Source organism: Schistocerca serialis, chromosome 3 (assembly GCF_023864345.2).
Source record: "Schistocerca serialis cubense isolate TAMUIC-IGC-003099 chromosome 3, iqSchSeri2.2, whole genome shotgun sequence".
NCBI lineage: Eukaryota > Metazoa > Arthropoda > Insecta > Orthoptera > Acrididae > Schistocerca > Schistocerca serialis.
In genome coordinates, this window is record NC_064640.1 from 786074405 (window position 1) to 786101937 (window position 27533).

The following is a 27533-nucleotide window of genomic DNA, read 5'->3' on the forward strand; positions in this document are numbered from 1 at the left end:
ATATATAACTTGTACAGCTGCAAATGTCATAAGCGGTTCAAGAAGTCGCGAAAGATTTACGGAAAGTGTTGGACATTAAATGACGAACATTCTACTGTATAGTTCATATTCGCAACTTCCTTGCCTACCAGGATACTGAAGCAATACTTCTGCTTATTGGCAACGTGGGTTCGTTAACAGTCTTCGAGAGATGTTTAAAAGGGGATTACATTGAAACTTCCTGGCAGATTAAAACTGTGTGCCCGACCGAGACTCGAAATCGGGACCTTTGCCTTTCGCGGGAAAGTGCTCTACCAACTGAGCTACCGAAGCACGACTCACGCCCGGTACTCACAGCTTTACTTCTGCCAGTATCTCGTCTCCTACCTTCCAAACTTTACAGAAGCTCTCCTGCGAACCTTGCAGAACTAGCACTCCTGAAAGAAAGGATATTGCGGAGACATGGCTTAGCCACAGCCTGGGGGATGTTTCCAGAATGAGAATCTCATTCGGGGGATTACATTGATGTAACGCTTGTTAGTATTTGAAGCAAAGCCTTTCTGAAAAATATCAGGGAAATGTGCAGAAGTTTAGACACAAGTGTGCTGTGAGAATACGGTTTCATCTCCCTTACCAAGTGGAAGTAAAGTCGCGGGGCTGAAACTGTGTTGTGCCATTAAAAATGCACAATTCCATTTCTTTTTTTCAGAAAAACCAACATTCTTTCAACAGCTCGTTAGATGAAAAGTGACGAATATTACTCACTAAGCAACATACTCAACACTTTTCATACTATCACTAATAGAAAACATCGTTTCTTCGATATCTATTGCGTGGAACAACCTTTGTATTAAGCATATCGTAGGGTCTAGTGGTCCGGTTTATGGCATTACGATTCTGCGTTTTGAGCAGTTGTGGAACTCAACAGGGTGACAATTATTGAACTATATGAAATAAACTTCTGAACAGTTTGCGATAGGATGTTCAAAGTGCACGGCTGGCCGTGGGCACGATGGAAATTAGTATGCGTATGCGCCTTGCTGTTGTCAGCCATTTTCATTTGGATGGGTTCGTCAGTAAGCAAAATTGGTCCATTTGGGGAACCGAGAATCTGCATTTCGCGATCGAGAAGTCTCTTCACCCTCAATGGGTGACTGTGTGGTGTGCAATGTCCAATCACGGAATAATCGGTGCGATATTCCTTGATGTCACGGTGACTACCGAACGGTACGTGAAGGTTTTGGAAGATGATTTCATCCCCATTATCCAAAATGACACTCATTTCGACAAGTTGTGGTTCATGCAAGACGGAGGACGACCCCATCGAAGGAGAATGTTTGATCATCTGGAGGAGCTCTTTGGGACCGCATTCTGATTTTGGGGTACTCAGAGGCTACTGGCATGGGCCTTGATTGGCCGCCATATTCTCCGGCTCTGAACACATGCCACTCCTTTTTGTGGGGAACGTAGTAGTTTGTAACTAACTTACGTTTTTTTCGTCTAGTTCAATAATTGTCACCCTGTAGGCTATTAGCAAGTTCGATGAATTGTACTTACTGCCTTCATCGTAGTGTTCATCGTGTATAATATAAGTGCATCTTGACGCGAAATGTTTGTGTAAGGCTGCGACGAGATTCGCATATGATGGCACGCTAAGCAGCTGACACGCCGCTGGTACACTCAATATGAGGATGCTCCACACACATGCTTTCCCCATCGGTCTTGCTTTTCTGTGAATAAAATCAGAACAGTACTCTATTAGCTTCAATATCATTAAGGTAATTATTTTAGATATGATAGGTGTGTTTGCCCTTCGAAAAAATAGAGGAAAACATTGAGAGGAATATAATGAAAATTCATCACATAGTCAGTAGGTTTTCGTGTATGTTTATTTACCCTTCTTATATACTGAGTCACCTGCACTTTATTCCAGTAACTGGGGACTTTGCACTGGGCGAGAGATTCACGATGGAGGCAAGCTAAGTAACGGGCCAACGCCGCGAAGTTCTCTATAAAACCGAACTGAGATTCCATCCAGACCTGACGATTTACTTGTTCTCAACTCTTTGAGGCGCTTCTCTATGCTACTGATGCCTATTACTGTATCTTCCATATGGGAGTCCAAGTGATAGTCCAAAGATGTTTGTACGATCGTCCTGCACGAATGATTCTTAAACGCGACATTTAAAACTTCAGCTTTCCTTTGTCCGTCTTCTATTGTGATCCCAGACAGCTCGATGAATAGAAGTGTTTCACCCGCTTAGTGTTTTTGTATATGACCAGAATTTTCTCCGGTTCTCGGCAAGATCTTTCGCCAAGTTATGACGGTGGAAGCCGTTGCGTGCTTCTTGCATTTATCTTCTTACGGATCCGTGAATTTCTACTAACTTTTGGCTGTCAACATCTACGTGTTCGTTTTTGAACTGAGAATGCAACGATCTCTGTTTCCTGAGCATTTTCCGAATTTGATTATTAAACAACAGAGGGCCCTTTTCATCCTTGATCCACTTACTTGGCACATATTACTCCAGAGCGTGATTTACGATCAGTTTAAACTTTTCCCATAACTCCTTTACATTTGTCATATTGGAGCTAAGTGATTTCTATTCACTGTATAAGTGAGATACTAGCAACTGCCTATGTACTTCTTCCAGTATAAACACTCTCCTAGCCTTCTTGACGGATTTGCGAGGGTCGTCCACAAAGTAAGTTCCGTTTCTATTTCTATCCGCGGCAGCGCTACGATCGCAGTTCCGAACATGCGCGGCAGTTACTCTGACTCAAGGAGAAGACATGTACGCCATTTTCAGATCGCTGCTGCTAACGTGTGCTTTGTAGTGCTTCTTTATAATGTCAGCCGTAATTTAAAATGCCGCCGCGTGTGAAATCAGATCTGTGATTCGTTTTCTAAATGCAAAAAAAGTTGAACCAAAGGAAATTCATCGGCAAATCTGCGAGGTTTACGGACAAAATGCTATGAGTGATTCAATGGTTAGAAGATGGGTCAGACTGTCCAATGAAGGACGTGATCAAGTGCACGATGAAGAACGATGTGGACGCCCGTCTGTGGTTACTGATGAACTGGTTCACACAATTGAAGAGAAGACTAAGCACAACCGTAAGTTTACACTTAGAGCCCTTGCTATGGAAGTTCCACAGATCTCACGATCACTAATTCATGAAATTGTTACCGAGAAACTGAAATTTCGAAAGCTTTGCTCACGTTGGGTACCCAAAATTCTCACTGAACAACACAAAAAACAACGGATGGGAAGTGCCCTTGAGTTTTTGACATGCTACAATAAAGAAGGCAATGGTTTTCTTTCTCAGATAGTCACGAGGGATGAAACTTGGGTATCGTACGACACCCCTGAAACAAAACGGCAATCAATGGAATGGATGTACACTTCATTCCCAACGAAGGTTAGACCTAAGCAAATCTTGACACCTCGAAAAGTCATGTGCACCGTTTTACGGGACAGAAAAGGCATTTTGCTGATTGATTTCTTACTACGAGGCCAAACAAACAGTACAAGCGCCGACGATTACTATCAAAAGGTGTTGTTTTTTTCCACAATAATGCCCGACCTCACATGGCGAATGTGACCAAACATCTCTCACGGGAATTACACTGGATCATCCTCCGTACAGCCCGGACCACTCTCCTAGGAACTTTCATCTCTTCTTACACCAAAAATTTGTCCTTGGTGGTCAACACTGCAACGACGATGACGAGCTGATAGAACATTTTACCACATGGTTGAATATACAGGCGGCAACGTTCTATGAAGAAGGCATACAAAAACTTGTGCCATGCTATAACAAGTGCCTACAAAATTTCGGAAGCTATGTAGAAAAGTAGTTTAACCGTTGTAGATTTTGGTACAATAAATATTTTTTCTGTATCTATACACGTTTGTTTTATATAACCAAACGGAACTTACTTTGTGGAGATACATCGTATTAACTTAGGCAAGCATTGTCGTTATGAAGACACCATGATCACCAATCCTTGTCTCTATGCCAATAAGGCAAAGCCTGTTAGTAGCTACAAGATCTAAAATATATCTGTTGCATGTGGTTTGTTTAACTAGTTGCTTTGAGCAATCCATCAAGATGAAGGGCGCTAATTCCTTAAATTTCTGGGGACTGAGCATGCACCCAAATTCATCGTTTTTAACTCTGTCGTAGAAAGAACGGCGAAACCTTGTACAAATGTCAAACAGTAGGCTATAAACGTTATTGTCCCAGTTCAGCTATGAATTATGGGTAAAACTCTGAATTAAGGTAAACTTGAGCATTATTTACTTTACTGTTATCAAATTTATTGTAATCACACTTCAGGTTCCCCTTCTAGGTGCTCTGCAGTGCTAGTATAACGATTCTAGGTGTTCCTAATCCAACAACTGATTTAACAGTCCAGGTCTGTCTGGATGTAGTTGGTAGTACATGATATTCAAAGAGATTTCATGAATGAATGAAAAGTAAATGACAGTTGAATACCTCCATTCTTTACTTTTAAAAATGTTAAGTTCTTCTCATTAGTTACAGAAATATGAGACATTTTCCATACTGATTTCTCAAGCACAGTTTTGTTCTTTTCTGATCACCTTGTTGTATATGAATGTATGAGTTGTTATCCGTTGCTCTTCATATCAGAATTAGTTCTTGCTTTGCGTTCAAGGTAATGCATTTCACGTCCTCAAAGTATCCGATTAGCATCTTGAGTGGTGAACACATGCTAATACATTTTTAGTCACTTAACATTCCCTCTATGAATCATCCTGCAGTTTCTAAACCATTCAAGCCCAGAGTTGACATAGAAACAGAGAAACAAATGTTTAAGGGATGATGCGATTCCACAATTTCTTGTACAGTCTATTTCTTCATTCTAGAAACTGGAAAGTTGCAATGTCACTGTACAGTCTCCATCCTTTCTCACAATCTTTCCTTCCAAGCTTAGGATACTGTTGCTCAGATTTGTTAAATCATCCTAGAGCTGAATGAGAATCCTGATCTCATCAGTATTATTAAATGTCACCAAAGCATACGGTTTCTGGGAGAAATACTCCAGATGTATAATTCACTGATTACATAGAACTAGGGTGGTTATATCAAGTGATGTCATTACGTGGTTTCAAGCCTATCAATTTAATGGATTTTTAATTCTCCCGTGTTGCAATGTTGTGCTTCCACTGTGAGGTGGTGTACGGACTGCTGTGTGCGTTTGATTTATAGATTACACCCATGCTGCTCCTAATTGAAATGTACACATATTACGATTTCTTCATCTCAGAAGTCGACTAGATGCCGATATTGGTCTAGAATATTTAGCTCAAGATGTTCTAATGTCTGGACAGTCAAAGGAAGGAATATGGTGTTGGTGGTTACCTCACTGTAGGGAAGAATCTATAGATTGTGTGTGTCACTTTACTGCTTATGTACGCATTCGTTTCAGTATTACACTTGATATGAATTGTACTAACCAGCAGAATATCTACTGGTTGAGCTGACTCATAATTTTTTCAGAAATCTTCTGCAAAACTTGACTCCTTGAGAAGCTTAATGGTGGTTCTATTAAACCTTGATATCGAAAGTATATTGTCTGTTTTGTTGCTTTTATCACTGTTTTAAATGTATTAACATTTGTACATAACTCGAAGTCTTTTGCAGCACATTTTATAAATATATATAAATCATTAGTATCATATGAGCCAGGGGATATTTCTACCACTAGATCACTTTATAGATACTCTTTATTGTTTGCCTAAGTGATATTAGGAACGCTATTGTTTGTTTCCAACCCAATCAATGCAATACTCCTCTCCTCCTTGTTTAAATTAACTGGTGTGAAGCATTTCGTGCGTAGAGCTGACGATGATTCTTTTAAAGTCTTGAGAGCACAACATTACATGTAAACCTCAACTGATGCAGCATTGTGGACGGTGTTTGTTTTTATTCAGGCACCAGGAGGAACATCAGGCATAAATGTCCTCACAGAAACGTATCAAAGCTTTGGTAGCGTCGAAAATTGTAGAACGGACGACTGTTGGTAAAGTAATAGCACAATACTTCAAATGGGTGTAAGTCTCCAAATGGATTAAAGTAGTAGACATTATTCCAATATTTTTTAACACGTGCATCCTGGTAAGTTCTAGGTCCCCCTGAAACAACTAAATTTAGAACTCCGCGTTCTTTAGATTTCCACATAGTCTTAGGCATCATATTCTGCATAAAGATTCCATGAAATTTTGGAATGCAGAAACTTTTGATGAATTTAAACAGATCAATATTTGTAACTGGTCTGTCAAGTAGTATAGCTAGGAGCTACTTTTGTGAAGAGTTGAAGCCTTTCCTGTGTGGTTTGAAACATTGGCCTTTTCTGATGGCTACAGATACCATCACCCTGTTGCGGCTTTCTGCCTCGTCGAGCTGTTCTTGAATGATTTGTGCATATGCCATTGTGTGGGCGATGGCTAATGATTCAGTGACTGAAAGTACTGCCAGTGCAGGAATTAGGAATCGGACAATTCCACCCAATGCCTTAGGTAACGGTACAACTCGATGTGCTTTAACAAATCCTCTTCTTCTTACTCCTTTCTGCTTCAGAATACTTTTAACTCATGCTGATCACTGGATGCAACTTTTTAAATATCTTTGTATTTTCTTCTTCTTCTTCTTCTTCTTCTTCTTCTTAAGTGGGTTATAAGCGTTTCCACACCTTACTTTATACCAAGTGATTATACAAAGAAGGGAAGCCAAGCCATTTAACAATGATCTTATTCCCCTGTCATGTTATGACATACTCTGTGATTAACACATCTGATTCACTGCATCTTTGTAGTTCTTCCGTGTAAAAGCTACCAGCTAGTTGACCAGTCTTCTATTTTAAAATATGTAACAAACCATCTACATTAAATATCTGCTTGCATAGATAAACGATTTTAATATGATTGTATACTACATTTAGAATCACATTATCACTAACGTCAGTTGGCTTTATTTGTATTGTTTACTGTATGGTCCAGCTATACTGCCCATTTATTTGTGGAAGAATATCCATCCATTTGCATGATCCACGAAGATTAAAATGCATCCAAATGTGAATTTTTATTGTTCTGTTCAAATGTTCCCTGGTACTTGCCATCATCTGGGAAGATGTTGGGCAGTGATGTACTTGGTTGGTTGGTTTGGGGAAGGAGACCAGACAGCGTGGTCATCAGTCTCATCGGATTAGGGAAGGATTGGGAAGGAAGTCGGCCGTGCCCTTTCAGAGGAACCATCCCGGCATTTGCCTGGAGTGATTTAGGGAAATCACGGAAAACCTAAATCCGGATGGCCGGACGCGGGATTGAACCGTCGTCCTCCCGAATGAGTGATGTACTACTTACCGCTCCATTACCAATTATATCTGTAAACAACTATAAAACTCACCACAATCATAGTTTTCAAAGTTTAAAGCATATCAATTTGTCCCCAGCCATGGCTATCCTGCAGACTACAGCAGGTGACACTCCTTATTCACATCGCTGCCAGTATGTACCTACTGACGATGGCTCACTGAGGCCTGCAACTCCCTATGTCATTCCAGGGTTGACAGCCTTGACTCCAGCAGCGATCACAGCTGTGTACCTAACACGAATAAAAGTCTAATTCAACTAGGGATGTTTTGCTAGCGGTCTGCCACTAGCTACCAGTCACCGCCACCATTCTCAACCCACATCCTGATGAAGTAGACAGTACTACTTCCTTCCAATTGCATAGCCATTTTCTCCACCACAGTAGAGGCCACGCCCTCAGTATCTACATCTGGTGTCAGAAGTATGTACTTGGTTCAAATGGCACTGAGCACTATGGGACTTAACTTCTGAGGTCATCAGTCCCCTAGAACTTAGGACTATTTAAACCTAACTAACCTAAGGACACCACATACATCTATGCCCGAGGCAGGATTCGAACCTGCGACCGTAGCGGTCACGCGGTTCCAGACTGTAGCGCCTAGAACCGCTCGGCCACTGCGGCCGGCAGAGGTATGTACTGCAACGTCAGGACACTCCATCTGTGATGTCATCAGCGGCTCTGGACTGCGATTCCAACGGTACCAATTCGTTGAATGGCCTTTGCATTTTTGTGGCCTTTGTTGTATTGTTTTTGTGCACAATCAAGGTGGATGAGATTGAGGTGCATAAGAATTCGTGGGTATGAGTTCAGAAATCAGATGGACTGAAGTCCGGTGGAAAGTTAAGGGGTTGGTCATAGGAAGTATTACACTGATGTGAAAAAAATCTGATCACCAGAAAATAATTAATGTAGTCTAATGAAATTTATGGAATACAGTTGTCAAGATAATACATGCAAGTGATTAACATGGCAAGATCACACGTCAATGTACACACATCAAAAATAGTTTTGCATCACCCTGGTTCCCAGAGCTCTTGAGGATAGACGTTGACTGTGGGTATTGTATCACAGAAACAGTCCCTTTGACTTCTCAGAGATGTCACTAAAACCGCCCAAAGATGTAAACAACCTATTAGACGGAGGGGGTCCGACAGCCGATCACTTCCAGCCATTCCACCAGGAAGGAGGTACACGGCTCTTGTTGCCTGTAGTTCAACCATGCCTTGACGGTCAATACCGTCCGTATTGTTACTTTGTGCCAGGAAGGGCTCTCAACATGGGAAGTGTCCAGGCGTCTCCGAGTGAACCAAAGAGATGTTGTTCGGACATGGAGGAGATACAGAGAGACAGGAACTGTCGATGACATGCCTCGCTCAGGCCGCCCAAGGGCTACTACTGCAGTGGATGACCGCTACCTACGGATTATGCCTCGGACGAACCCTGACAGCAACGCCACAATGTTCAATAATGCTTTTTGTGCAGCCACAGGACGTCGTGTTACGACTCAAACTGTGCCAAATAGGCTGCATGATGCGCAACTTCACTCCCGACGTCCATGACGAGATCCATCTTTACAACCACGACACCATGCAGCGCGGTACAGATGGGCCCAACAACATGCCGAATGGACCGCTATGGATTTGCATCACGTTCTCTTCAAAGATGAGTGTCGCATATGCCTTCAACCACACAATCGTCGAAGATGTGTTTGAAGGCAACCCGGTCAGGCTGAACACAGTAGAGACACTGTCCAGCGAGAGCAGCATGGTGGAGGTTCCCTGCTGTTTTGGGGTGGCATTATGTCGGGTCGACGTACGCCGCTGGTGGTCATGAAAGGCGCCGTAACTGCTTTACGACACGCTAATGCTATCCTCCGACCCACAGTGCAACCACATCGGCAGCATACTGGCGAGACATTCGTCTTCATGGACGACAATTCGCGCTCCCACCGTGCACGACTTGTGAATGACTTCCTTCAGGATAACGACATCGCTCGACTAGATGATGATGATGATGATGATGATGATGATGATAGTGTTTGGTTTGTGGGGCGCTCAACTGCGGGGTTATCAGCGCCCGTACAAATCCCCAACCTTTGCTCAGTCCAAACTCGCCACTTTCGTGACTGATTATGAAATGATGAGGCCGACACAAATACCCAGTCATCTCGAGGCAGGTGAAAATCCCTGATCCCGCCGGGAATTGAACCCGGGACCCCGTGCTCGGGAAGCGAGAACGCGACCACGAGCTACAGACCGCTCGATTAGAGTGGCCAGCATGTTCTCCAGACATGAACCCTATCGAACATGCCTGAGACAGATTGAAAAGGGCTGTTTATGGACGACGTGACCCACCAACCACTCTGAGAGATCTACGCCGAATCGCCGTTGAGGAGTGGGACAATCTGGACCAACAGTGCCTTGATGAACTCGCGGATAGTATGCCACGACGAATACAGGCATGCATCAATGCAAGAGGAAGTGCTACTAGGTACCAGTGTGTACAGCAATCTGGACCACCACCTCTAAAGGTCACGCTGTGTGGTGGTACAACATCCAATGTGTGGTTTTCATGAGCAATGAAAAGGGCAGAAATGATGTTTATATTGATCTCTATTCCAATTATCTGTACAGGTTCCGGAACTCTCGGAACCGAGGTGATGCAAAACTTTTTTTGATGTGTGTATGTGCGAAATAAGCTATTGCAAGTGCGAAGTGCTGGTACATTAGTAACGGGTGTAACCGCCATAATGTTGAATTGAAGCATGGAAACATGCATGCATTGTGTCGCACAGGTGCCAGATGTCAGTTTGTGGGATGGAGTTCCGTGCATGTTGCATCTGGTCGGTCAATACAGGGACGGTTAATGTTGTTTGTGGATGACGCTACAGTTGCCGTCCAATGATGTCCCATATGTGCTCGATCAGAGACAGATCTGGTGATCAAGCAGGCCATGGCAACATCTAGACACTCTGTAGACTGTGTTGGGTTACAACAGCTGTATGTGGATGAACCTTATCCAGTTGGAAAACGCCACTGGAATGCTGTTCATCAATGGCAGCACAGCAGTTCGAATCACCAGACTGACCTACAAATTTACAGTCAGGGTGCGTGGGATAACCGCGAGAATAGTCCTGCTGTCATATGAAATCGCAATCCAGTCCCTAAATCCAGGTTTACTGGTGTCTAGTACGCACAAAGTAAGGTGGAGGCCCTCAATTGACCTCCTTCTAACCAACAGCCATCACTGGCACAGAGGCAGGCCAGCTGTCACCAGAAAACACAACAGACATTCACCCTGCCCTCGAATGAGCTCTCGCTTGACACCAGTGAAGTCGCAAATGGCTGTGGTTTGAGGGTCAGTGGAATGCTCGCTTGAGGGCACCAGGATCGGAGTTGTCCTTAAAGTAACCGAAATGGTTCAAATGGCTCTGAGCACTATGCGACTTAACTTCTGAGGTCATCAGTCGCCTAGAACATAGAACTACTGAAACCTAACTAACCTAAGGACATCACACACATCCATACCCGAGGCAGGATTCGAACCTGCGACCGTAGCGGTCGCTCGGCTCCAGGCTGTAGCGCCTAGAACCGCACGCCCACTCCGGCCGGCAAAAGTAACCGATTTGTAACAGTTCGCAGTCACACTGTGGTGCCAGCTGCTGCTCAAGTTGCAGCTGCAGATGCACTACCATGCGCCAGAGCCATTCGCCAAACATGATGGTCTTCTCTCTCGGTAATGCAACGTGTCTGTCCGGAGCCTGCTCTTCTTGCGACCGTACAATCTCCTGACCACTACTGCCACGTCATAGTCGCTACATTCCTGCCAAGTCTTTCTCCAGTATCACAGAAGGAAAAACCAGCTCCTAAGAGCCCTATTATATGACTGATGATGTTCTACATGTGCTCGATTAGTGACAGATCTGGTGATCAAGCAAGCAACGGCAGCATGTCGACACTCTTTGGAGCATGTGGGGCTACAACAGTGGTATGTGGGCGAGCGTTATCCTTCTGGAAAATACCCCCTGCAACACTGTTCATGAATGGCAGCACAACAGGTCGAACCACCAGACTGACTTACAAATTAGCAATCAGGGTGCATGGGATAACGACGAGGGTGCTCCTGCTGTCATACATAATCACATCCCAGACCGTAACTTCAGGTGTAGGTCCAGTGTGTCGAGGCTGCAGACAGGTTCGTTGCAGGCGGTCACCTGACCTCCTCCAAAATGGCACCGAAGCAGAGCTGGCTTTCATCAGAAAACACAATAGACCTCCACCCTGTCCTCCAATGACCACTGGTGTCACAAACGGCGTTGGTTTTGGGTCAGTGAAACGCACGCTACAGGGAGTCTGGCTCGGAGCTGTCCTTGAAGTAACTGACCTGCAACAGTTCGTTGTGTCACTGTGGTGCCAACGGCTGCCCAAATCGCTGCTGCAGATGCACCACGATGCGCCAAAGCCATGCGCCAAACATGATAGTTTTCCCTCACGGTAGTGCTACGTGGCCGTCTTGATCCCGGTCTTCTTGTAATTGTACGTTCTCGTGACCACCGCCGCCAGCTATAATTTACAGTGGCTGCATTCCGGCCAAGTCTTTCTGCAATACCACAGAAGGAACATCCAGCTTCTCATAGCCTGTTATTCTACCTCGTTCATACTCAGTGACGTGCTGATAATGACACCTTTGTCGTCTTAAAGACATTCTTCACTAACATCAACTCACCAGTCCAGTCTCAAAAATAACTAACGCCCAGGACAGCTACAGCGTGTATTTAAAGCAAACGTGATTTGCGTACTCACAGTGGCGTCACCAACGCCACTCTTATGCGACTGGCACGAAGTTTGAATAGACATCATCTTTCGGATGTAGAAACACGCTTACCAACAGTTGTTTATGTAACACAACCCCTTCTTGGTGCCGCGATTTTTTCCGTCAGTGTGCTTGCGGCCAGTGAGGTGCCAATGTTGTAATTTAGTGGGTCATGAATAACAAGGTACGCAGGCAGGGCCAGCTACGAGTGACACATGGCGACGCTATAGGCATGAAGTGTACATCATTTCTCAGAGTCTTGACAGGCTACGACCCATTATAAGGATTACTGTCAGTTCTTTTATACCTCTAAACGAGTATTTGTGGTAGATGACATTGCTTTATGGTGGACTGTAAGTGTATTGTATTGTGTTAGATAGAGGTTACACAAATGCCTGAAACACGAGCAATGACGACACAGGAAGCAGTCAAAATTTGGACGAAACAGACGGCCAAAATAGAGTAGAAGAATACGGCGTTACAAAGGCAAGTCTACACGTTAACAGGGGATATCGAGCATAGACAAGCCAGAACGGTGGAAACAAAAGCTGCAGTATACTGTTGCTTCTGTAGATGGTGTTACGGCTAGCCTAGTGGTTTAGGTTGCTTTGTCAGGTAAATCAGCAACGACGATGTGTCAACGTTTACTGAGAATCTGGAAGTTACTGATTCTTTTGGCAATTCACAATACGATGCACATATGTATATGGCTGAGTTACGATTAGTGGGCGACACGAACATACATATTACATATTAGAATTTGAATACGGTAGGTACATTTTGACACATTAAGACGGAACTCTATCAGCGTTACTGCAACCTGAACAGTGCTGGATTCTTCAGACAATAGCTTACTGAGATGTCCCAGAAATTAAATGACTTGATGGTAGCAATCTTAGATAGGATAAGGAAAATCAATGCACAGATCTATGAGTTGACGCAGAAGGAGGAAGTGGATGAATTTCTTCTGCTGGAGATGGAGCACAGGGCGTCTGATTTATTTTTGAAAAGGCTCCCACTCGATATGCCAAGGCGAGTGTGGAGGGAAAATCCGAAGGATTTGGCTGCTACCATTAAGATTGATACACAACTGGAGGGGGTGGATACAGAAACGCGAGTAGGCCTACAGGATAAGCAGAATGTATTTTTCTCAGAAGCAAAATGCCGTAGCTGTAGACGCACAGGGTACATTCCGAAACAATGGCACCAACTGCGGTGTTATGAGTGTGAGATGGTGGGGTATCTGGCATGGGATTGTCGAAGCAGAAAGCAAAGCGAGCGGCATCATAATAATGTTTCGTTAAATGCCTATGGGAAATCCTCAGCCGCTGGATGGCGTTCCCTGTGGAACAGAATGCTGCGAAGGCAGCAAAGGCGGTTGAGGCGGAGTGCCGCTTTTGGGCATGGTAAACGGAACGGAAAGCAAGTTTTTAGTGGACACAGGGACTCGTAGGTCAGTAACGTAACTAGTCTGGACCCACTGGGTAGGAAGGGACTGTTCCCTCAATATACACTACTGGCTATCAAAATTGCTACACCACGAAAATGACGTGCTATAGACGCGAAATTTAACCGACAGGAAGAAGATGCTGTGATATGCAAATGTTTAGCTTTTCACAGCATTCAAAAATGGTTGCCCCCGGTGGCGACACCTACAACGTGCTGACATGAGGAAAGTTTCCAACCGATTTCTCACACACAAACAGCAGTTGACCGGCGTTGCCTGGTAAAACGTTGTTGTGATGTCTCGTCTGAGGAGAAATGCGTACCATCACGTTTCCGACTTTGATTGAGGTCGGATTGTAGCCTATCGCGATTGTGGTTTATCGTATCGCGACATTGCTGCTCGCGTTGGTCGAGATGCAATGACTGTTAGCAGAATATGGAATCGGTGGGTTCAGGAGGGAAATACGGAACGCCGTCTGGATCCCAATGGCCTCGTATCGCTGTCAGTCGTGATGACAGACATCTTACCCGCATGGCTGTAACGGATCGTACAGCCACGTCTCGATCCCTGAGTCAACAGATGGGGATGCTTGCAAGACAACAACCATCTGCACGAACAGTTCGACGACGTTTGCAGCAGCATGGACTATCAGCTCGGAGACCATGGCTACGGTTACCCTTGACGCTGCATCACAGACAGGAGCGCCTGCGATGGTGTACTCAACGACGAACCTGGGTGCACGAATGGCAAAACGTCATTTTTTCGGATGAATTCAGGTTCTGTTTACAGCATCTTGATGGTCGCATCCGTGTTTGGCGACATCGCGGTGAACGCACATTGGAAGCGTGTATTCGTCTTCGCCATACTGGCGTATCGCCCGGCGTGATGGTATGGGGTGCCACTGGTAACACGTCTCGGTCACCTCTTGTTCGCACTGACGGCACTTTGAACAGTGGACGTTACATTTCAGATGTGTTACGACCCGTGGCTCTACCCTTCATTCGATCCCTGCGAAACCCTACATTTCAGCAGGATAATGCACGACCGCATGTTGCAGATCCTGTACGGACCTTTCTGGATACAGAAAATGTTCGACTGCTGCCCTGGCCAGCACATTCTCCAGATCTCTCACCAACTGAAAACGTCTGGTCAATGGTGGCCGAGCAACTGGCACGTCATAATACGCCAGTCACTACTCTTGATGAACTGTGGTATCGTGTTGAAGCTGCATGGGCATATGTACCTGTACACGCCATCCAAGCTCTGTTTGACTCAATACCCAGGCGTATCAAGACCGTTATTACGGCCAGAGGTGGTTGTTCTGGTTACTGATTTCTCAGTATCTATGCACCCAAATTGCGTGAAAATGTAAACACATGTCAGTTCTAGTATAATATATTTGTCCAATGAATACCCGTTTATCATCTGCATTTCTTCTTGGTGTAGCAATTTTAACGGCCAGCAGTGTAGGTTATGTGGGGTAGGGGACTATGATATGGAATCATTGGAGTCAGTATTGCTCAATTTCTGTATCGGAGCAAGCAATTTTCAGAAATATATGGAAGTATTACCATTTACCACTCAGGTTAACTGCACAATCCTAGGACTGCATTTTCTGAGTAAGTATCATGCAGAAACCGATCTTTTGCAGTATTGTATAAAACTTAGTGAGACGTCGTTCCATTTGGGAGCAACAGCTGCAATTGGTGCAGTGTCGCAAGGATCGCCGATCATGAAGATGGAACCGAATAAACTGAGTGCACATTACGCTCAATTCGCGTCATGAAATACCGAGATTTACAGAAAAATTACTTTGGATGATTGTGGGTAATGACCTACTGAACGATGTGTTGTGTATTATAGAAGCGTTGGAACACATTGACGAAATACATACTTTATATTTTTATGCCAGTAGAAGCGTGCAGGCGTGCGGGAAATAATAGATGGAGATAACAGGCTTCTGGTGAGTGTGGATAATTTTGGCTCTGACGAAGTAGATCTGACAAAAGGTTTATTGACTGCCAATTTAGACGTCCTATGTGAGGTCAAGTGGAGACCTTTGTTAATATGCTATGTGGATTTTTTAAGACCTAGTGGACCATAACCAGCGACATCCGAGATGGAGCATAAAATCCGGACGGGCAATAGCCCACAGTCTAAATACCCAGGCACCTACAACATATAATGTAAGAATTTATCAATCAGCAGTCAGCTGGTGGCATTATTGAGGAGAGTGATAGTCTGTGGGGAGCACCTGTTGTCATTATTCCAATGAACTCATCAGATTGAATGAAGAAATACAGGTTTTGTTGAGCATAGCCGGCCGGAGTGGCCGTGCGGTTCTGGGCGCAACAGTCTGTAGCCGAGCGACCGCTACGGCCGCAGGTTCGAATCCTGTGTGTGATGTCCTTAGGTTAGGTTTAATTAGTTCTAAGTTCTAGGCCTGATGACCTCAGAAGTTAAGTCGCATAGTGCTCAGAGCCATTTGAACCAGCCATCATACTGCATATCCCATTGCGGTTGATTTGTCACCTGTTACAAATGAAGCGTAACAAGTCAGGTGTCTAAGCGCACCACACTTTTGACACAATATCGGAGCCACTCTGCTAGCTCATTTTTATTAACGACAGTTGTCTAAGAGCCTTGGAGCACCGATTACGCACACTCCTGCCTCAGCTGACAACGGGAGGCCGCCAACAGCCAATAAAAGCTGTCCCTGTCAGGCCAAGGCTGTCTGTTGTACTCTTGTCGCCGCTAGCGACGTCTGCACCGGATTTAAGTCGGTAGACATCCAGGGCCGCAATAACTTGCCTGTATCTATGTGTCGTGATAAGAATAAAGACACTGGCAATTAATTGGATTGTGGGTATTAGTAGCGATCACCTGCTCGTCCTTCATGACTCCAAGCTCCACCACCGCACACACTGAAAGAAACCTAGGTAAGAGTGTACTTACAGTGGTGCGTGCTGCTGGTGATGGTTGGCGTGACGAACAAAAAGCTGATTCGTAATTTCGTATGATTCGTAAATGATATTAGCTGGTATTTTGCTTTAATCCTAGCAATTTTTACTGGGCTGTTAGCTCCCAAGCCCGCCTCTGTAGCTCGGTGGGCAGTGTATCTGGTTGATATGTACTGACAGGACCTGAGTTCGATTCCCAGTCCCACCAAGCATTTTTCCTTGGCGAGAGGACTGGAATGGAGCGCACTCAGCCTCGTGATGCAAAATAAGGAACTGTTTGAGTGAAAAGGAGTGGCTCCAAGATCAAGAAAGTCAGCAACGGTCGTGAGGGTGGTGTGCTGAGCCCCCTGCCCCTCCAGGCAACATCCAAATGACGCCCCAGGCAGACGATGAAGCTGCGCTCCCACAGTCCCGATTGGCTCGTCTGGGCCAGAAAGGGGAGCTTTGCCCTTTTCCCATTAGATCATAACATAACTGTGACCTCGGAAATTGTGACATATTCGAAAAAATAGCCGTGCGAAAAAAAACTATAAATTTCATAGCTGTTCGTTTCACTCGCACAATTTTAAGATATGCTACTAGGTCCGCGAGGGTGCAAAATTCTTGCTGAATTAAATTGAGGTTTTCCCCACAAACGTCAAAGCTGCTAAGTTTTCTGTGCCCTTGTTGTCTACTCGCATTCGGGAGGATGACGGCTCAATCCCGCGTCTGGCCATCCTGATTTAGGTTCTCCGTGATTTCCCTAAACCACTCCAGGCAAATGCCGGGATGGTTCCTTTGAAAGGGCACGGCCGACTTCCTTCCCCGTCCTTCCCTAATCCGACGAGACCGATGACCTCGCTGTCTGGTCTCCTCCCCAAAACAACCCAACCAACCTTGTTGTGTATACACGACCAAGCAGGTCTGTAATTAATACTATGACAATGATTAGACGGTTACTAACACGGCGCAGACTGCTCTGGAGGGTGGCGGGGGGAGGGGGAAGATCTTGGAACCTTCAAGACAAGAGTCGCAAGTAAAGATGCGGAGTAATAAAAAGCATAACTTTTAAAAAACATTGTTCTATTTAGACCACCAGTAGAAAAGTACAGGCTGATTCAAAAAGAATACCACAACTTTAAAAATGTGTATTTAATGAAAGAAACATAATATAACCTTCTGTTATACATCATTACAATGAGTATTTAAAAAGGTTTTTTTCACTCAAAAACAAGTTCAGAGATGTTCAATATGGCCCCCTCCAGACACTCGAGCAATATCAACCCGATACTCCAACTCGTTCCACACTCTCTGTAGCATATCAGGCGTAACAGTTTGGATAGCTGCTGTTATTTCTCGTTTCAAATCATCAATGGTGGCTGGGAGAGGTGGCCGAAACACCATATCCTTAACATACCCCCATAAGAAAAAATCGCAGGGGGTAAGATCAGGGCTTCTTGGAGGCCAGTGATGTCACGGGCTGCCTGGCGGCCGATCCATCGCCTCGGGTAGTTGACGTTCAGGTAGTTACGGACAGATATGTGCCAATGTGGTGGCGCTCCATCCTTTTTCGTAGGACTCTCCATACAGTTGATTGTGGAATTTGCAGCTCTCTGCTAGCTCTGCGAGTCGATTTTCCTGGGCTGCGAACAAATGCTTGCTGGATGCGTGCTACATTTTCATCACTCGTTCTCGGCCATCCAGAACTTTTCCCTTTGCACAAATACCCATTCTCTGTAAACTGTTTATACCAACGTTTAATACACCACCTATCAGGAGGTTTAACACCATACTTCGTTCGAAATGCACGCTGAACAACTGTCGTCGATTCACTTCTGCCGTACTCAATAACACAAAAAGCTTTCTGTTGAGCGGTCGCCATCTTAGCATCAACTGACGCTGACGCCTAGTCAACACCGCCTCAAGCGAACAAATGTACAACTAAATGAAACTTTATAGCTCCCTTAATTCGCCGACAGATAGTGCTTAGCTGTGCCTTTTGTCGTTGCAGAGTTTTAAATTCCTAAAGTTGTGGTATTCTTTTTGAATCACCCTGTATTTTCATCCATCTAATTTTTATCACACTTTCTTTGACCAACAAGATGAAGAAAATGTAATCGTTTTTAAAACTTATTGACTTGCTCTTCAGACCAGTGATGGGATGGCGAGGCGCGGCGACTCGAGCGCACCGAGAATTCCTCGAGCCTCTAGTTCTCAAGCAATTCTCGAGAAGCTCACGAGAAACGGCTCGGCGGCGTGTGCCGCTGCGCGCCAGTTGGCTGCGACAACATACCCCTGTTGTTTTATGAATTGAATGCCGCCGCTAGACAAACACGCTCGCTGCTCCCAACCGGTATGTCTCAGGTTTCATTCGATTCAAATGGTTCAAATGGCTCTGAGCACTATGGGACTCAACATCTGAGGCCATCAGTCCCCTAGAACTTAGAACTACTCAAACCTAACTAACCTAAGGACATCACACACATCCATGCCCGAGGCAGGATTCGAACCTGCGACCGTAGTGGTCGTGCGGCTCCAGACTGTAGCGCCTTTAACCGCTCGGCCACTCCGGCCGGCGTTTCATTCGAGTAAAGTTGTTATTCACATCAATATGGACACTCGAAAACGAACATCATGGTGCTGGCAATACTTTACGGAGGATGGAGATAACGTTACTTGCAAACATTTGTCGTAAAAATGTCCGTAATGTATCAAAAAAAAAATACAACGGGCATGATTAGACATCTTAAACTGCACAATTTATCGAGCAATAAAACAGCGACGTGCGTGGATACAGAGGCTCATTCTTCCAATAGTGCGAGGCAGACAAAATATCCAGGTATGTATGGTACAAAAGGTGAATTCCGTGCAAAAGTTCGGATAGTGTCCGAAGCGGTCCGGCACGCTTAAAAAACATTGATTTTTTAATCGTACTCCGATAACATACAACATACGCCAAAATCAAACCTATACTATCCTAGCTTTTGCACGATACGATATGTAATTTTATTGGACTAGTTGTCGAGCATAATGTATCCGCTTGCTGGAGCACTGATCTAAATCTTACGTTTCTCTTCATAGAGGGAAGTAAACGGCAACAACAGCTAGATGAAGCACTAGTGGCCATAACAGACGATTTTCAACCGCTTTCAATCGTCGAGGACACTCGTTTTCGACACTTTGTTTCACTGTTGGACCCACAATACTCGATACCAAATCGAAAAAAGTTGCGCCTCATGATTGAGGACGATTACCATAAACAGAAAGAGGCTGTAAACTTGGCAGTGGAAGACTCTACTTGTGTTTCTTTAACGACCGATATTTGGAGCTCACTCAATAGTGAGGCATATATTGCTGTAACTGGTCATTTCATTATCACTAATTGGTGTCTGAAAGCTTTAGCTCTCGACACATTCCGTTTCCCGGAGAGGCATACAGCGCTAAATATTAGTGAGGCGTTAGATAACGTGATTTAAAATGGAACATTGAAAACAATGTTGTAAGCATCACAACTGACAACGCCATTAACATGACGGCAGCCGTACAACTTATTCACAGTGGCAACATAGAAATGCAACATGTGCCTTGTTTAGCACACACCATCAATTTAGTTGTGAAAAATTCTTTGAAAAGCAACGTTGAGCCCTGCATAATGCGGGAAAACACCAGAAAAATTGTTAGCTATTTTAAAACAAGTTGCAATGCTAATGAAAAACTCCATGAGATCCAGGATCTAATGAAAAAACCTGTTCATAAATTGATTCAGGAAACCGAAACCCGATGGAACAGTACGTTTTATATGCTACAACGTCTAGTGGAGCAAAAGGAATGCATTGCAGCCTGTTTATCATCTTTGTATCCAGGTGTAGAGAACTTCACAGCTGACGAGTGGCGAATTTTGAGCGAATGTTTATGTGTACTGGAACGATTTGAAGTGATAATAAGTGAAATCTCAACTGAAAACTATACCTCTCTTTCGGAAGCTATTCCAATAGTCAGACAGCTCATCCTAACCGTATGCAATGGGAAGTGGACTACCACGACAGCGCAAGAGCTACAGCAACATCTGCACAACTCACAAATAGCCCGGCTAGGATTAATAGAAACAAAGTACATCCCGTTGCCACAGTTCTCGACCCAAGATTCAAAACGTTACCATTTACGAATCCCATTCATTCAAAACATGCCGTTGCAAGCCTAATTGCAGAGTGCACATACGTGGTAGAGACCGTACGATCTATTCATTCGGCTGCTAACGACACTAACCACGAGTACCATTTCGTACAAAACGCCAGTAGTTCCTTATGGGCTTCTTTCGATGAAGAGGTTTCCAATAAAAATCTAATGAAAAGCGGTTGTGACAGCACAGACCTGGAAGTACAACGATATTTGAAAGAACCGTACCTACAACGCACGGATAATCCTTTACACTACTGGAAAAAAGGAGAAAACAGTTATCCAGGTCTAGCTGTCGTGGCAAAAAAATATCTTGCAATACCTGCAACTTCTGTTCCCAGTAAAAGAATATTTTCGAAAACAGGACTACTTATAAACAAACAAACAAACAAAGAAGCCGACTAAAAGGCCAATTGGTTAATAAAATCATATTTCTAAACAAAAATCGGCGGCAGTGCAGCAATGGGATGTAAAAATGCCTTCCGCTGAACAACTTTTGTTTCCTTTCTTTCTTCGGTAAGTAAACGCATGTACGCAGTTTCTGTATATAAAAGGCTATAGCGCTTTTCTTTTACGTTTAAGCATGCATGCATACATGCAGAATGTACAAGGTAATTTATTTTGTAAGAATAAAGCTTCTGTTTCATGCGAATTCTGTGCTTTTTTTTAAACAATTCTATGATTTTTGTCTTATGAGACATACTAATACTTCAGTACACATTAATAACGGTAGTACAGTTGATATCAATCATAGAATTTCAAAGTTTTCCGTGCACATACTACGACTACTACCACTGTGGCTCAGTGCTTCGTGTACTGAAGGTTTGCGCAATTTCTCAGAGAGCGCAGCACTGTCAACTTCTCGAGCGTACCCGAGACATTCTCGAGAAATTGCCTTCGCGTCGCACGTTTCTCGAGCGCGATCATAGCCCATCCCTACTTCAGACACACTGGCACTAAGGAAATTATACGAATAAAGTTGTATAATGTACTGATTTTATATTTAACAACATTGTTATGAAGAAGAAACCAACAAAAGTAAATTATTCAGTTGGATCATGGTACAGGAAAAATTAATTTATATTTGCATACAGAGAATGATCTGTGACGCACAATACTTATGGGTTAAAATCATATGATAAGCTTTGAAGTAAATTCTTTTTTTAATTTTCTTCTCAAGAGAGACAATTGAACATGACATTCTGTGCAGAAGACTCTTTCTCTTAAACTTTCACACCCAGAAATTGTGCAGCGATGAGTCTTATCATAACTAACAATCTCTGGCATGTGTGCTGCTCCTGTATTCCTTTTTTGTTGAGTTGGATGCGGCACAAGGAGCTTCCTTTTTGTTGGAGGGCTAGATATGGCATATACATGTTTTTTATTATACTCTCTTGTGTTGTCATGTGCTCCTTTTTTAGCGTGGAGCAGCCACTGTGATACCTGAATCGTGAACTGTTTCTTTGTTTATTTTCAGAGCAGTGCAGCTCCGCCTGTACGGAATCCATCCAGCAGCACAGGCAAAACGAAAAAAAAATGTAATATTAAGCGGACTCTCCGATTGCTACGAGGGTCACTCCAAAAGAAATGCACATAATTTTTTTTTAATCCATCTTTTATTCTACATGTTTGAAAGTTTTAAATTGTGTAGATACATCCTTTAGGAACAATATTTTCATTTCTCCACATAATTTCCATCCCTCTCAACTGCCTTGGAACCAGCGCCTGTATACCCGCACTGTAAAATTCTGGACCAACCTGTTGGAGCCACTGTTTGGCAGCGTGCACAAGGGAGTCGTCATCTTCAAATCTTGTTCCACGAAGAGAGTCTTTCAGTTTCCCAAAGAGATGATAGTCACAGGGAGCCAGGTCAGGACTGTAAGGCGGGTGTTTCAGTGTTGTCCATCCGAGTTTTGTGATCGCTTCCATGGTTTTTTGACTGATATGTGGCCGTGCATTGTCGTGCAACATCAAAACATCCTGCTTTTGGCGATGTGGTCAAACACGACTCAGTCGAGCTTGAAGTTTCTTCAGTGTCGTCACATATGCATCAGAATTTATGGTGGTTGCACTTGGCATGATGTCCACAAGCAAGAGTCCTTCGGAATCGAAAAACACTGTGGCCATAACTTTTCCAGCAGAAGGTGTGGTTTTGAATTTTTTTTTCTTGGGTGAATTTGCGTGATGCCACTCCATTGATTGCCTCTTCGTCTCTGGTGAAAAATGGAGCCACGTTTCATCACCTGTCACAATTCTTCCAAGAAATCCATCTCCACCATTCTCGTACTGTTCCAAAAGTTCGCTGATTACCGTTTTTCTTGTTTCTTTGTGAGCCACTGTCAACATCCTGGGAACCCAACTGGGACAAAACTTTTTTGACGCCAACAAATTCAGTATTCTGCAAACACTTCCTTCCGCTATCCCAACGTAGCGTGACAATTCGTTCACTGTGATGCGTCTGTCAGCAGTCACCACTCTCTGCACATTGTCTGGAGTGTGTGCAATACGAGGCCTGCCGCTGGGAGGACAATCCTCAATATTGCCGTGCCCGCTTTCATCACGTAACCTGCTTGCCCACCGACTAACTGTACTTCGATCGACAGCAGCATCTCCATACAACTTTTTCAACCTCTTGTGGATGTTCCCCACTGTCTCGTTTTCATAGCACAGGAATTCTATGACAGCACGTTGTTTCTGATGAACGTCAAGTGTGGCAGCCATCTTGAAGACATGCTGTGACGGCGCCACTCACGGGAACAGGTTGAACTAAGTCTGAAAACAAGCAGGAAGGATGTATCTACACACTGTAAAACTTTCACACATGCAGAATGAAAACTATTTTTACAATATAGTGTGCGTTTCTTTCGGAGTGACCCTCGTAGTTTTTGCAGTTTGCCTGCATGCTGTAATGACGCGCTCAAATAAATCGACTGCTCCCATATTTTCGTTGTAACTTTCAACGATTTGTGGTGTCTTTATGATGATTTACTTTCTCTCTTTCTTTGACCACTGCCTGCCTTGTCCCATAGGAATTTTGCATTCTGCAGACGAAGTAAGGAATACTTGTTTGCTGTCATACCATTTGACAACAGAAATTAGTCAGTCTCCTCGTATGAACTGGCCAATTGCACCAAGGCCTGCCTTTCTCATTTCATTGTGAGGCTGTAGCTTTCACCGCCTTGAAGTTCAGCTTAGTTGTATGGTTCCAGCTGCCTTACAACCTAGCTCTGAGTGGAGTGTCTAACAGCTCAGTGGATGCAAGTATCTCTCCATATAAATAATAGAACCTGCAGGTAATGTATTTGCCAATTTCATCACAACTTTGCCTCCAATAATTAAAAATCAAAACATTCCATTGCTGCATCAATATTTCCACCGCACATAAAGAAATCCAAAAGAAGTCCATTTCGTGACATACAAATGGAATTTTTCAAATTACATGGATTTGGTTTGTCACGAATATACTGTCTCATTGTAGTTTGTTCCCAGGATGGAACAATCTTCTCATCTATGGATACTTTCAATTCCCTTGGATTCTAAAAGCAGCCAGATTTTACAGTTTCCGTACGGGGCGTCTCCAGGGCCAGCTTAAGGCCCAAGCGACACAAGCTGTCGCTTGGGGACCCAAGATGGGAGGGATGCCAGTGTCAACCAAGAGCAAGACTTGTATACAGCACACATCACAACGAGTGAAGGGTGTACGAGGTAAAGGGCGTAGGGGCTGGCGGGGGTGGGGGGAAGGGAGGCGCCAAACTACAATGTCACTTGTGTGAAAAAGTGTTCTCGAACTGGTCCTGGCCGTATCTTCTACAACTTTTCAGCTAAACATAGATCTATTAGGCGAGCAGTGACTGGGACCAACAGTTTTCAAGGCACTCCTTACAGGAAAGAAAAGATTCCTCGACTTTTTGTACACATATCATGGGCTCTGATACCCAAAACCAGTAATTTTGCACTCTAGAATAGTACAAGATATGACATCTTAATAGATATTCCGAAAAGTATCTTTATTTCTTCAGCTTTTGTGTTCAGTGATTTTTCCAGTATGTATGAATGATATCTGGTTTGTGTATATGGAGATCAATTCAAAAATCCTTGCTGTGATGTATTTTATGAAGTACTGGTATGGTTGATAGACTTTGCATTCACAGACTGCTTCTTGAAAAATGAGCAAATGGCAAGGGCTCAGACACATCTGTGTGACGCTAAGGAAAACAACTTCGTCGTTGGGCAGAAGTGATATTGAATCTGTCACGTTCGAGTCGTCATCAGACGGCAATATGACATATGTTGTGTCTGTACGTGCAACAAAGGTCTCATCATCCTCATCAACGCTTCACATTTCATCATGTTCTGTTTGGTTCCCATCAAAGTTGTATGGCGTTTCCAGCTTATGAAGCATCTCATCTTCTGACACTAAGAAAAAAGTTATTTTATTTTACATTCAATCAAATCATTATTCCATTATTATTAATATTATTATCATTATTTATTGTTGTTCTTATAGTTATTCACTTATCACCGAGTAACACCAGGATCTGCCAAAACTGATAGCAAATTATTGCTGAAAACGTGCAAATGAACAAATCCGTTGTCTCATATACGACACAGACGTGAAACTCTTGCTACAAAATAGTGGAAAGTTCATGGTGGGGCAAATAAAAGTGAGCTGGAGAACAGAGTTGCTGGGTACACAGAAAAAAACAGAGGAAAGGAAATACATCACTAACCTGACTATAGCAAATGGTGAAAGTGACCACCGCTCGTCTCTTGGCGCTTTTGGGCCCTGGTTGGAATCTGGATTGCTTGAAATGCTGCAGTCTCATTCGAAATGTTCTGCTGCAGTTATTGAAGGCTGTGAGGGTTGTTGCGATGTACCTTAGACTTGAAGTCTCCCCGCACAAAGTAATGGCACACTGACAGATCAGGTGACCTAGGCCGTGAACAGAGTGACCTCTGCCAACAACTCTGTCAGGCATGAAATTTGTGTAAGCGTACTCCAAGATTCCGCCCGCTGTATGGGCAGCTGCCCCATCCTGATGGAAGTAACTGTAGGTCTTTTCCTCCTCCATTAATACTGCCACAAATGGTTTCAAAATGTTGGCAATCTAGCGCGCCGAATTCAACGTCTGATGAAGGAAGATGGGACCGATAATGCGGCTTGCAGACACTGCACACCAAACTTCTGATCATGCAATGGCGTTTCGTGGAAGTTAAGCGGATTCTCTGTTGGCCAGAATCTGTGATTCTGTGAGTTGGCATAATCATTCAGGTGAAACCAAGCTTCATCAGATATAAGGAACAGATGCATGTCCAAGTCATTCATTGCTGCCTCAGTGAAATGCCATTCACAAAACTGGATGCGCTGAGAGCGTCTGCTGGATTTAATGCATGAACAACAGACACTCGGTAGGGGTACGGGTGCAGGTATTCGACCGCATCATCGATGTGATATGCCGGTTTCTTGCGACATGTGTTGGGTTGAGTTGGTAGAACTCTGAAGCATTTTCTGGTGAATTGCCGCCATGTTTCAGAATGTTTTTAGACTTGTTCAAAACAAATCAACACCCGCTGTTCCACTGTGAGTACCATCGTCCCCTTTGCACTGTCGCACTCAAACTGACACAGCATGCCTTACGCTCTGAACCGGTATGGATCACGTGGCGGGTGTACAAGTGATGTGCGCTTCACGGGTGTGTTTATATGCGTACATTCACATCCAATCGTATCCACTCGACCAGGCCACTTTTATTTGCCCTACCCTGTACTATTTCAGTGCTTCGAAGGACATTCTGTTAACAATGAAGTAGGATCGACTCAAGGTAGACAGGACGCGCATAAACGAATAAAAGCAGCCCCTTGCACAATGTTGTGTCGACACCTTTTTGCTGTTCCTCGACTGCAGTCGTTACGGAAACAACGACTGACTGCAATAACCGACGCCGCAGGGCGCTGAAACGTTCTACGGTAGGTAGTGACACCTAGCGGAAGGTGTGGAAACTGTTGGCGTTACGTAGGTTCTGCATGCAGACCGAGGCCCACGACGCAGATGAAGTTATGTTTACAGCACGCGGGAAGCGAAGTGTTTTGAATCAGTGTGAACCTAACATCCACAGATCTGTGTAACTCGGTCAGTAATAAAAGTGAATAGTCAGCTATAACAGTTAAGGTGCAATGATTGTGTGGCATGATTGACAGGGAGAGCTCTTCTGAGCTTGTTCGGCCACCTGGTGCATTATTTCAATAGAAAGAACTTTGGCGACATGCTCGTCGATGAAGATAAGATGAAATGCTTACGACGATACAACACACACTCTCCGAATAAAGAAAGTCTCCGACCTGGCTGGGAATCGAACCTGGGACGCCACGATCTAGAAGCAGTGCCGCTAACAACTTTTTCATTCTCTTTTTTCGTCGTTTATTTGTCAGTAGTTCTCTGCGTGTGTGTTGCATGACTGTTTCAAAGTTCATTGATGAGAACTTCTTTTTTTTATTATTGGAGGACCTCTCAGGTCCCAACCCAACCACAACCTTCGTAATCCTGACATATACGGCAAAAATAGCCAGATATAAGTGACAACCCGGATTATAATAGTGAGCGATTCTCATTGGCTAGCACATACTATCACCTGACATTACTAACAACGATAACGATAACGTATTGCCAAAGGCAGCATGGCACTACGGCCATATATCCCTTATAATACATATATAAATCTAACTACAACTTGTCAAACTGTGACTGCAACGTTTCTGGCTGACTAGATGCTAAAATGATA

The 27533-nt window shown here is 44.0% G+C and overlaps 1 protein-coding gene across 2 annotated transcripts in view; it reads right to left on the reverse strand.

Annotated features, from left to right (window-relative positions):
• LOC126469584 (glutamate receptor ionotropic, kainate 5-like) overlaps positions 1-27533 on the reverse strand; it is a 228937-nt gene that overhangs the window by 200458 nt on the left and 946 nt on the right. For both annotated transcript variants that reach the window (XM_050096700.1, XM_050096699.1), the window contains exon 2: positions 1537-1709. In XM_050096700.1, coding sequence (XP_049952657.1) covers positions 1537-1696 — 160 coding nt within the window. In that variant the 5' untranslated portion in view covers positions 1697-1709. The remainder of the gene's footprint in view (positions 1-1536; positions 1710-27533) is intronic.